Below are 13,205 nucleotides of genomic sequence, written 5' to 3' on the forward strand. Positions count from 1 at the left end.
TTTATATGTCTCAAGAAAGGCAGACATATAAGCTTCACTTTAAACACTTTACCATAGACATATTTAAGGTTCTAATGAAGATACATGTATTTTAAAAATTACGGAGCTCCCACCCCGTACAGACTGAACGACAGAGCAACTCTCTCTCAGATCAATGTTTATATCACGTAAATTCGTTAATAAACACAAATGTTTTATATGTCTTAAGCAAGATAAAAATAAGAGCTTCATTTTAAATACATTACAATAGTCATATTTATAGCTCAAGTGAAGATACATATGTTTTTATATTGTCCTATGAACATGCTAGCATCCCAGTATAATCAACTCAAGCGAGCTTCCGGTCCCTCACCGGAATTCACTAACTGGACCGAGAATCTGTGGTTCAAAAAGTTGTGCCTAGTCCTCGAATCACAAAATTCTATCATCTTGAGTCTTCTCAACGAGAATCTAGCGAACCGCGCTAATCTCCAACAACAACAACAACAAGAAATAACCCTCCTCCGCGAGGATATTAGAAACTACAAGGCTAGCCAAGACCAACTACAGCATGATTTGAATGATCTCCATGAGGTAAACAACCTTCGGAAAACTGATGAAGCCTTAAAAAAGCAGGAGGAAGCTCTCAGCAAAATGACTGCATGTATCAGTACATTTTCAGCTCAACGTTCCGTCTCCCAGGAGGAACAAGACCAGCAAAAGCTGCTAGACTCTGTTATCGTGTCGTCCCAAGATATACCTGTGGAACATGAAGGTGAAAATTGTTTCGAAATAGCTCAGGATCTCTTAAAAAATAAATTGCAGCTCAATCTAAACAAAACTGACGTTGTTGCTGCCTACAGAGTAGGCAAAAAGAATCCATCAGGTCTAAATCAACGGAAAATTCGCCTGAAGCTGTCTTCCCAGTTCACGAAATCCAATCTAGTCCGGACAGCTGCATCCCTACGGAAGGGATTATACATCAACGAGTGCTTGACCAGGAACAGACAGCAAATCCTCTACCGCCTGCGTCAAATCCGGCAACAAAACCCAGATGCTATTCATCAGTGCTTCGTTAGAGATGGTCTGATAAAGGTGAGAAAAACCGCAGAGGGCAAAATGTTTACTATTACTAGAGAAGAAAACCTCAACACTTTCCTCTCCCAATGTGGTTTGTCTCACCTTATCACTCCCAATGAATTAACTTAATTAACCCCCTGTCAACTAGTGGGGCTAGGTATCCTAAGTCTCCTTGGTTCATTTTCTGACTTAATTTTTAACTTACTCTTACCTAGTCATTTACCGAAATTATTTAATTGAGTTATTAAGTAGTTCTTCAGGTCTTTTTAATTATACAGTCATTACTGAACTATCTATAGTTATTAATCATTAGCTTAAATTTGCCTATGTTTATTATTCAACTTTTCTTTGATTTCATTTATTACCTAGGTTGCCTAGCCTTGCCATGCTCCCTTACTCCATTGTACCCCTGGCTTTGCCTGCATCTCAAATTGCAAATTGTTACTTACAGTGTACCTGTGAGTACTCGTAAGCAATCTACCTCATTTTTGCTCAATTTGTTTTTTTGTTTTTTTGTATTGCTTAGTCTTGCTTATATTTTTTGTTTTGTATTTCCATATCTTGTGTTTTGTATAGTCCATGTTTACATGTTTTTTCTTTAATCTCATTAATTGCCTAGGTTGCCTAGCCTAGCCATACTCCCTTACTCCATTGTACCCCTGTAAGCCCCTTTTGTGTTTGTTTTGTACAGTATTGTGTATATATTTTTCCCTATTTTATAGCTTTTTTCTACTTATTTCTGATTCTACAATCAGCTTCTTTTATGCAGTCAAGTATAGACCCAGAACTTAACCTCTTATCCACTATCTATGACAATAATCACTTTAATGATCTAAATTGCAGATATTTTGCAGCACATGATGTAAACAATGTATTAACTCATAATCACAATATCTCTGTAATCAATTTGAACGTTAGATCCCTAGGTAAACACTTCGATGATGTTAGTGCCTTGATTGAAACTATTGGCAACAAATTCTCTTTTATTATACTTACTGAAACATGGTTGAAAGAGGATACTACTCAACTCTTTAACATGCCTAACTACTCAGCAATTCACAACTGTCGTCAACTTCAGAGAGGTGGTGGCACTGCTCTTTACTACCACCAAGAACTAACATGCCTAAAAGAAATTAGAACTAGAGACTGCTATGGGGAGTATATCTTCGCCAGCTTCAGAGTCAAGGGTGCCGAGTCTGTCCTGTCTGTGGGTGCAGTCTATAGAATTCCCAACACTGATGTGTCTGTATTCAACTCAAACCTTAGAAATCTAATACTTGATAACAGACTGAACAAAAACCACCTAATTATCGCAGGGGACTTTAATATTGACCTCTGCGAGCCAGAACACCCTACTGCTGTTAGCTTCCTCAACTGTATGAATTCCTGCCTCCTCATACCCTTAATCACTAGACCTACTAGAATCACTGATAGCACTGCCACGACTCTAGATCACATCTGGACCAACATAACCTCTCCGCTTACTTCAGGTATAATCACCGATAGCACTACAGACCACTACCCCACATTTCTCTTAACTAACATTAGCAAACCACCTCTAGAAACAAGGGAGTTAAGCTTTAGGCTGCACAATGAAACTGCTATAAACAATTTTATAACTGCTGCTGATAATGTCAACTGGGAGTCCGAATTAGGTAACATAGGGGACATCAACCTAGCAGTGCAATCTTTTCTACAAACAACTCTTAGCCTTTATAACACCCACTGTCCTAGGCTTACAAAACAAGTCACAAGCAAAAGGCTTAACAATCCTTGGCTTACAAAGGGAATACTGAAATCCATTAACAAAAAACACGACCTTGAGAAGAAGTATAGGTTAGGAATTGTCTCCAAAGAATTCTCAAAGAATTACTCATTATTGCTAACTAAGATAATTAGACGAGCCAAAACTAATTACTACGAAGATAAATTTACTCAAATAAAGAGCAACATTAAACAAACTTGGAGCACAATTTCACAAATATTGGGATCAAAGAAATCTTTAAATAACAAACCGACTCTCCTGTCTAATAACGATGGTCAGCTTTCAGCCTCTGATTCTGCTATTGAGTTCAATAGGTTCTTCTCTTCCATTGGTTCATCCCTTGCAAATGATATTCCATCTTCCAGTACTGACATTAAGGACTATCTTACAGGTAACTATCCACAGTCTCTGTACCTAAAGCCTATTAACTCCACTGACGTCAATGAGATAATCCTTTCCCTTAAAACCAAGTCTGGTGCCCTTGAGGAGATACCAACTTTAATTTACAAAAAAGCCTCCAGATCTTTAGCCCCTGCTATTGCTTTGCTCTTCAACAAGTCACTTGAACTCCAAACTTTTCCAGATATTCTAAAAAAAGCGAGAGTAACGCCTGTCCACAAATGTGGTGACCCCACAGATGTTAACAACTACAGACCTATATCAATCCTGCCAAACTTGTCAAAAATTTTTGAAAAACTTATATACAAGCAGCTTTACTCATATCTAGCCAAACTCAATATACTTAGCCCTTGCCAATATGGCTTCAGACCCAAAAAAAGCACTAACGATGCACTTATTAGTATGCTTAACTCGATTCATACAGCTCTTGATAAAAAGGAGCTCCCTGTTGGGTTATTTGTGGACCTGCGTAAAGCTTTTGATACTGTCAACCACCAAAACCTTCTTCTTAAACTACATCATTATGGAGTCAGAGGACACTCCCTACAATACCTCGAGTCCTACCTTACTGACAGGCTCCAATATGTTTCTGTGAATAATACAATTTCTCCCACCCTACCCATCAACATTGGTGTTCCTCAGGGCAGCATACTTGGCCCTCTCCTCTTTCTCATCTACATTAATGACCTTCTAAATGCCTCCCAACACCTCAAACCAATTCTATTTGCTGACGACACAACCTTCATTTACTCCAGTCCTGACCCTCTTGCTCTAAATGCCACAGTAAATACTGAGCTAAATAAAGTCCATCTTTGGCTAACTGCCAACAAACTCACCCTTAACATTGACAAAACCTTCTATATTCTGTTTGGCAATAAATCCTCTAGTCTTATAAATCTCAAAATAAACAATACCCAAATTTGTAACAAATTAGATGGCAAATTCCTTGGCATTCTCATTGACCACAAGCTGAATTTCCAGGGACACATTCTAAATATATCAAAAAAAGTTTCAAAAACTGTGGGCATTCTTTCTAAGATCAGATATTATGTACCACGCCCTGCTCTGGTGACTCTCTATTACTCCCTTATCTATCCTTATCTCAACTATGGTATTTGTGCTTGGGGTTCTACTACCCAAAATCACTTACGTCCTCTAATTACCCAACACAAAGCCGCTATTAGAACAATATCCAACTCTGGCCCCAGACATCACTCGGTACCCCTACTCAAATCTCTTAATATGTTAGATATTAAGTCACTGCACATTCTCTCATGTGTATTATACATATATAAAACGCTAAACTATAATGCCAATCCTGATCTTAAAAGCTTCATAGAAGGTTGTAACAGAACCCATGAGCACCACACCAGAAATAAATACAGTTTTGATATTCCTAGAGTACGTCTTAATCAAACTAGAAATGCTCTGCAAATCAAGGGGCCCAGAATGTGGAATGACCTTCCCAACCATGTTAAAGACTGTACCTCTCTCAACCAGTTTAAGATAAAAACTAAACACTACCTAATAAATTCCCTGTAATCTACCTCACTCCTCTATTGTCAACCCATGTCTGTTATTTTCTTTTTTTTTTCTTTTTTTTAATCAACACTGTTTGTCAACCTATTGTATTTGTGCTGCTTTTTCAGTCATGTTCCCCCTTTTTTTTTATCTTTATTTGTATTTGTTCTCAACATCTTTTATTCTTTATGCTCAATTAGTATTAAGTTCTAGATATTAATGTTTTTTCTTGCCCGAAACGCATTGCGTAATAGTGGCTTTAGGCATTGTATGTACTAGCTCTATCTATATATCAATCCATTAATGTAACATCACTTGTATGTATATACCTTACCTGAATAAACATCTGAATCTGAATCTGAATCATCTATAGTAGCGCTCAGTAGCTTGTCGGGCATGGAGTGCAGACGCCTACGCACTTGCCAATATATTGTATAATTAACAAAGATACGCTAATAAAGCCTAAAATCTTATATGCCTCCAGAAAGACCGAGATATGAACATTATTATGATTGCACCAAATGAAATATATCATGTCCGAGAACAAAGATATATCAATTTTAAATTAAGTTTCGACTCTTGCTCGGGCGAGAGAGATGGGGCGACTCTCGCCCCATCTATTGGAGATTCTGTCCACTAAAAACCCAAAGCTACTCAAACCCTCTTAGCATTATTTAAGTAATGAAGTAATATGGTATATTAACTCACTATAATGTGGGTGCTGAATGCAGAACATGAGAAAACATATATTTACTCCAAACTAATATAATTTCATTATGAAATAAGTAGCATCAAAGGAAGTCGACGGTCCAAGCGTCAATGTTGTGGAGCGATTTATCCAAGATATATCGTTGTTTGGTAAGTGTTTGTTGGCATATCCAGTTGTCGCACTTCTCTGCACAAATTTAAATTATAATGTTAACAAGTAGAATACGTATTTTTAATAAAATCTAACATAACTAGCTAGAAAACATTTAACATTTATTAAAAACCTTCCTATATTCTGTTTGGCAATAAATCCTCTAGTCTTATAAATCTCAAAATAAACAATACCCAAATTTGTAACAAATTAGATGGCAAATTCCTTGGCATTCTCATTGACCACAAGCTGAATTTCCAGGGACACATTCTAAATATATCAAAAAAAGTTTCAAAAACTGTGGGCATTCTTTCTAAGATCAGATATTATGTACCACGCCCTGCCCTGGTGACTCTCTATTACTCCCTTATCTATCCTTATCTCAACTATGGTATTTGTGCTTGGGGTTCTACTACCCAAAATCACTTACGTCCTCTAATTACCCAACACAAAGCCGCTATTAGAACAATATCCAACTCTGGCCCCAGACATCACTCGGTACCCCTACTCAAATCTCTTAATATGTTAGATATTAAGTCACTGCACATTCTCTCATGTGTATTATACATATATAAAACGCTAAACTATAATGCCAATCCTGATCTTAAAAGCTTCATAGAAGGTTGTAACAGAACCCATGAGCACCACACCAGAAATAAATACAGTTTTGATATTCCTAGAGTACGTCTTAATCTAACTAGAAATGCTCTGCAAATCAAGGGGCCCAGAATGTGGAATGACCTTCCCAACCATGTTAAAGACTGTACCTCTCTCAACCAGTTTAAGATAAAAACTAAACACTACCTAATAAATTCCCTGTAATCTACCTCACTCCTCTATTGTCAACCCATGTCTGTTATTTTTTTTTTTTTTTTTTTTTTTTTTAATCAACAATGTTTGTCAACCTATTGTATTTGTGCTGCTTTTTCAGTCATGTTCCCCCTTTTTTTTTATCTTTATTTGTATTTGTTCTCAACATCTTTTATTCTTTATGCTCAATTAGTATTAAGTTCTAGATATTAATGTTTTTCTTGCCCGAAACGCATTGCGTAATAGTGGCTTTAGGCATTGTGTGTACTAGCTCTATCTATATATCAATCCATTAATGTAACATCACTTGTATGTATATACCTTACCTGAATAAACATCTGAATCTGAATCTGAAAAAATATATGTTTGGAAGTTAAATCAACTTCATAGGACAATAGTTGGGTCCGTCTAATTACAACAAGCTACCACAAGCTACACAAGCTTCAGAAAGCTTCCTGGCAATACGTTAGTAATGAATAAATATGATATGTTAAGTTAGGCTGACCTAACCTAACCTAACCTATCCTAACCTATCTTAACCTAACCTAACCTAACCTAACCTAACCTAACTTAACCAAACCTAACCTAACCTAACCGAAGCTTGGATCGTCGACTTGATTTGGCGTCACCAGCTTTTTATTTTCGTCTAATTTCTTTATAAAAAGATACTTTTTCAGATTAAAATTATGTTTTTTCGTGTTGCACATTCAGCACCAACATTATAACGAGTAAATATATCATATTTATTCATTACTAACGTATTGCCAGGAAGCTTTCTGAAGCTTGTGTAGTTTGTGGTAGCTTGTGGTAATTAGACGGACCGCAATAGTTTTGTTATATATACTCGTTATACGTTGACATGCGTTCGCTACTTAAACTACCATGTACTGTAATTATGTAAAATCCCCCATGTCTTTTCGCTCATCTCACTGAACTATACAGGCTCTGTGATATATTGTTTAATTAATTGAGATTCACAAATAAAACTTATAATTGTATATGTTATCAAAAAGGCAAAGTTTAGTTTAGTTCATTTAGTCCAGTCCTGACCCTCTTGCTCTAAATGCCACAGTAAATACTGAGCTAAATAAAGTCCATCTTTGGCTAACTGCCAACAAACTCACCCTTAACATTGACAAAACTTTCTATATTCTGTTTGGCAATAAATCCTCTAGTCATATAAATCTCAAAATAAACAATACCCAAATTTGTAACAAATTAGATGGCAAATTCCTTGGCATTCTCATTGACCACAAGCTGAATTTCCAGGGACACATTCTAAATATATCAAAAAAAGTTTCAAAAACTGTGGGCATTCTTTCTAAGATCAGATATTATGTACCACGCCCTGCCCTGGTGACTCTCTATTACTCCCTTATCTATCCTTATCTCAACTATGGTATTTGTGCTTGGGGTTCTACTACCCAAAATCACTTACGTCCTCTAATTACCCAACACAAAGCCGCTATTAGAACAATATCCAACTCTGGCCCCAGACATCACTCGGTACCCCTACTCAAATCTCTTAATATGTTAGATATTAAGTCACTGCACATTCTCTCATGTGTATTATACATATATAAAACGCTAAACTATAATGCCAATCCTGATCTTAAAAGCTTCATAGAAGGTTGTAACAGAACCCATGAGCACCACACCAGAAATAAATACAGTTTTGATATTCCTAGAGTACGTCTTAATCTAACTAGAAATGCTCTGCAAATCAAGGGGCCCAGAATGTGGAATGACCTTCCCAACCATGTTAAAGACTGTACCTCTCTCAACCAGTTTAAGATAAAAACTAAACACTACCTAATAAATTCCCTGTAATCTACCTCACTCCTCTATTGTCAACCCATGTCTGTTATTTTTTTTTTTTTTTTTTTTTTTTTTTTTTTAATCAACACTGTTTGTCAACCTATTGTATTTGTGCTGCTTTTTCAGTCATGTTCCCCCTTTTTTTTTATCTTTATTTGTATTTGTTCTCAACATCTTTTATTCTTTATGCTCAATTAGTATTAAGTTCTAGATATTAATGTTTTTCTTGCCCGAAACGCATTGCGTAATAGTGGCTTTAGGCATTGTGTGAACTAGCTCTATCTATATATCAATCCATTAATGTAACATCACTTGTATGTATATACCTTACCTGAATAAACATCTGAATCTGAATCTGAAAAAATATATGTTTGGAAGTTAAATCAACTTCATAGGACAATAGTTGGGTCCGTCTAATTACAACAAGCTACCACAAGCTACACAAGCTTCAGAAAGCTTCCTGGCAATACGTTAGTAATGAATAAATATGATATGTTAAGTTAGGCTGACCTAACCTAACCTAACCTATCCTAACCTATCTTAACCTAACCTAACCTAACCTAACCTAACCTAACTTAACCAAACCTAACCTAACCTAACCGAAGCTTGGATCGTCGACTTGATTTGGCGTCACCAGCTTTTTATTTTCGTCTAATTTCTTTATAAAAAGATACTTTTTCAGATTAAAATTATGTTTTTTCGTGTTGCACATTCAGCACCAACATTATAATGAGTAAATATATCATATTTATTCATTACTAACGTATTGCCAGGAAGCTTTCTGAAGCTTGTGTAGTTTGTGGTAGCTTGTGGTAATTAGACGGACCGCAATAGTTTTGTTATATATACTCGTTATACGTTGACATGCGTTCGCTACTTAAACTACCATGTACTGTAATTATGTAAAATCCCCCATGTCTTTTCGCTCATCTCACTGAACTATACAGGCTCTGTGATATATTGTTTAATTAATTGAGATTCACAAATAAAACTTATAATTGTATATGTTATCAAAAAGGCAAAGCTTAGTTTAGTTCATTTAGTCCAGTCCTGACCCTCTTGCTCTAAATGCCACAGTAAATACTGAGCTAAATAAAGTCCATCTTTGGCTAACTGCCAACAAACTCACCCTTAACATTGACAAAACTTTCTATATTCTGTTTGGCAATAAATCCTCTAGTCATATAAATCTCAAAATAAACAATACCCAAATTTGTAACAAATTAGATGGCAAATTCCTTGGCATTCTCATTGACCACAAGCTGAATTTCCAGGGACACATTCTAAATATATCAAAAAAAGTTTCAAAAACTGTGGGCATTCTTTCTAAGATCAGATATTATGTACCACGCCCTGCCCTGGTGACTCTCTATTACTCCCTTATCTATCCTTATCTCAAGTATGGTATTTGTGCTTGGGGTTCTACTACCCAAAATCACTTACGTCCTCTAATTACCCAACACAAAGCTGCTATTAGAACAATATCCAACTGTGGCCCCAGACATCACTCGGTACCCCTACTCAAATCTCTGAATATGTTAGATATTAAGTCACTGCACATTCTCTCATGTGTATTATACATATATAAAACGCTAAACTATAATGCCAATCCTGATCTTAAAAGCTTCATAGAAGGTTGTAACAGAACCCATGAGCACCACACCAGAAATAAATACAGTTTTGATATTCCTAGAGTACGTCTTAATCAAACTAGAAATGCTCTGCAAATCAAGGGGCCCAGAATGTGGAATGACCTTCCCAACCATGTTAAAGACTACCTCTCTCAACCAGTTTAAGATAAAAACTAAACACTACCTAATAAATTCCCTGTAATCTACCTCACTCCTCTATTGTCAACCCATGTCTGTTATTTTCTTTTTTTTTTAATCAACACTGTTTGTCAACCTATTGTATTTGTGCTGCTTTTTCAGTCATGTTCCCCCTTTTTTTATCTTTATTTGTATTTGTTCTCAACACTTTTTATTCTTTATGCTCAATTAGTATTAAGTTCTAGATATTAATGTTTTTCTTGCCCGAAACGCATTGCGTAATAGTGGCTTTAGGCATTGAAATTGAAATTGAAATTTAAATAAGTTTATTGAGGTAAAATACACACAAAGGGATGAGGTAGCTCAAGCTATTCTCACCCCATTCAGTACAACGTGTTAATATATACATAGACACACATCACAAATAAACACATTACCAAACATTCTGAGAGGTAAACATATACATTTCCTCCTTCACAAGTAGTATGGTATCAGACGTACACACAAATACTTTTATGACCTAGGTATACTGTATAGACAATTTGCAAGACACCTGCAGATAATTCAACAAAATATTACAATCTTGGTGCAAAATTCTTATATCTCTCAAGAATATCATCAACCTTTCCGTTGTGACACATCCAGGCTATTTGTTCAGGAACAGTCCTTATCTCAGTGTTTCTATATACATTTGTTACAAATGATATGAGTGGGGCTTCTATGGGGTACTGGTACTATTAAGGGGTATAGGTAGTTAGAAGACAAGAGTATCAAATATGGGAGAGCTAAAAGGCCCGGCCCCCAAAATAAACTATCCACAGTAGTAATAACTTGCTACAAGACCATATATGTTAGTCTAAGGGTTGATCACTGCGCTCCCACCTTGGAAGAAGAGATACTCTGTAATTCATGTACTTATTTATTAACCCCTTAACAACCCCCCATACACTCACACCAATAACAATAATAATAATAACTTTACCACACTATCTTACGTTAAAAGCCTTGGTCCACATAGGCAGGATACAAGGTTTACACTAATAACAAGCTAGGGTAAAGTACTACTGGATAAGCACTGAAGCTGGATGCAGCTTAGGGTAGTGAAACCACGTGGGACCCTAATACAAAACACAACACTTAGGGGTACCCAAACACTGGCAAAATACTATCCCCAGGTCTCACCAATCGTTACTACCAGAGTAGGCACACTTACACCATATAATACTTAACTTAAGGGTACAGGAACTTCAGGTAAGGGAAATAAGTAAGAGGAGAAGGGAGAAGCGTAGGGATACAGCCACAGAGTAGGTCTTATCCTCACACACCAGCCAGAGAGAAGCGAGCGCTCCTCACGACCACCTGGCCTCCCTCATGTCGTGGTGCCGGAAGGAGCCTAAATGATCGTGCAGCTAAGCACATTAAAGATCTTCCCCTATGCAACGTATTGTTACTTTATGAATGATTAGAAAGTATTAGTAAGCAAAGTTGGTGCCTATGTTATTATTTAATAATCAACCCCCAGCTCAGTCTTTAAATGCTCTTTGAGAAACAATAATAGTCTTACGTCTGGCAGGGAAGATACAAACAATTTCCATTCGAAATGCGCCAACTGTGCTACCAGGAAGTTTAATAGCTCAATTTTGACCTCTGGTTTCCACTGGAGAACCCAGGGTCGTAACACTCCTCCCCCCTTCAGAGAAAAAAAAATGTGACTACTAGAATAGTAGTCATATTTTTTTGTAAGAGTATACAGAGAACAAAAAGAAAAACATATGACAAAAACAAAAAATCAATCAAAAGCAATTTCTCTGCAAAAAAAAAAAAATACAAAGGAGTTCTATGAAAGAAAAAAACATACACAACAAAAATAAAAGAACAGGGAAGTAAATAAATTGGACACGGAATATTTAATGTCACAGGAGAACCTAAAAAAAATTAACTAAAGCATGACGGTTGGTAAATGGCTTTCTGTGGCTCAGATGAATGTTATTCAGGCAACCGGGACAGAGCGTCGGCTATCACGTTGAGCTGCCCGGTAGGTGGGTAATGGAAAGATTGAAGTCCTGTAGGTACAATGCCCACCTGAGGATGCGTTTATTCTCACCCTTCATCTGAGTCAGGAAGACTAGTGGGTTATGGTCCGTGTACACTTCCACTATATTACCTGTGAGGTAAACTTCGAACTTTTTACATGTTAACACTAGCGCCAACGCCTCTTTTTCTACCACTGAATAATTGCGTTGCGCCTTGTCGAATTTCACAGAGTAATAATATACTGGGTGTTCCACCTGATCATCCCCAGTTTGCAACAACACTGCACCAGCACCCGAGTCAGACGCGTCAACATGAATTTTAAACGGTCGGTCGAACCTTGGACTAGCAAGCACTGGGGCGGAAGCTAAGATCAATTTCAAATTTTTAAATGCCTCTGCACAGTCTGATGACCACTTAAATTTAACGGCTTTCCGCAACAAGTCTGTGAGAGGAGTGGCAACACTGGAAAAGTTCTGACAAAAACGTCGATAGTACGCACACATACCGATAAATCTTTGAACGTCCTTTTTAGACTTTAGTACTGGATACTCCAGAATGGCACTGATTTTATCTTGCCGAGGTAACACTTTTCCTTGGCCCACTTCATAACCGAGGTACGTCACTGTGCCTTGGCCAAAATGACACTTTTTAGCATTTAAGGTAAGATTTGCCCTTTTCAAGATGGCAAACAACTGGCGTAACCTAGCTATGTGGTCAGCCCAATTACTGTCAAACAGCACGATATCATCTAAATGCGCCCGACAATTTGGCACCTTAGCGAGTAGAGAGTTCATGAGTCTCTGGAACGTGGCCGGAGCATTACGCAAGCCGAACGGTAACACTTGATACTCAAAAACACCCTCGGGTGTCACGAACGCAGTGAGCTGTTTAGCACGTTCAGTGAGTGGGATTTGATAATACCCCCTCGAGAGGTCGAATTTCGAAACGTACTTGGCATTTCCCAACTCGTCGATGCAGTCCTCGAGGAGGGGCAGCGGATAGGCATCCACAATGGTCACCTTGTTGAGCTGCCGATAGTCGGTGCATAATCGCCAGGAGCCGTCTGGTTTGGGGACCAAAAGGCAGGGCGAGCACCAAGAGCCCTGGCTCGGCCGGATGAGGCCGTGCTGGAGCAAGAAGTCGACCTCCTTCCGTACGATGGCCTTCTTTT

The 13,205-nt window shown here is 37.5% G+C and overlaps 1 protein-coding gene across 1 annotated transcript in view; it reads left to right on the plus strand.

The window, feature by feature from the left end:
- The first annotated feature begins 303 nt into the window (after positions 1-303).
- The window catches only part of LOC138357282 (uncharacterized), a 62,372-nt gene continuing 49,470 nt past the window's right edge, over positions 304-13,205 (plus strand). Inside the window, exon 1 of the mRNA XM_069313963.1 lies at positions 304-1,074. Coding sequence (XP_069170064.1) covers positions 304-1,074 — 771 coding nt within the window. The remainder of the gene's footprint in view (positions 1,075-13,205) is intronic.

Source organism: Procambarus clarkii, chromosome 77 (genome assembly GCF_040958095.1).
Source record: "Procambarus clarkii isolate CNS0578487 chromosome 77, FALCON_Pclarkii_2.0, whole genome shotgun sequence".
Lineage (NCBI taxonomy): Eukaryota > Metazoa > Arthropoda > Malacostraca > Decapoda > Cambaridae > Procambarus > Procambarus clarkii.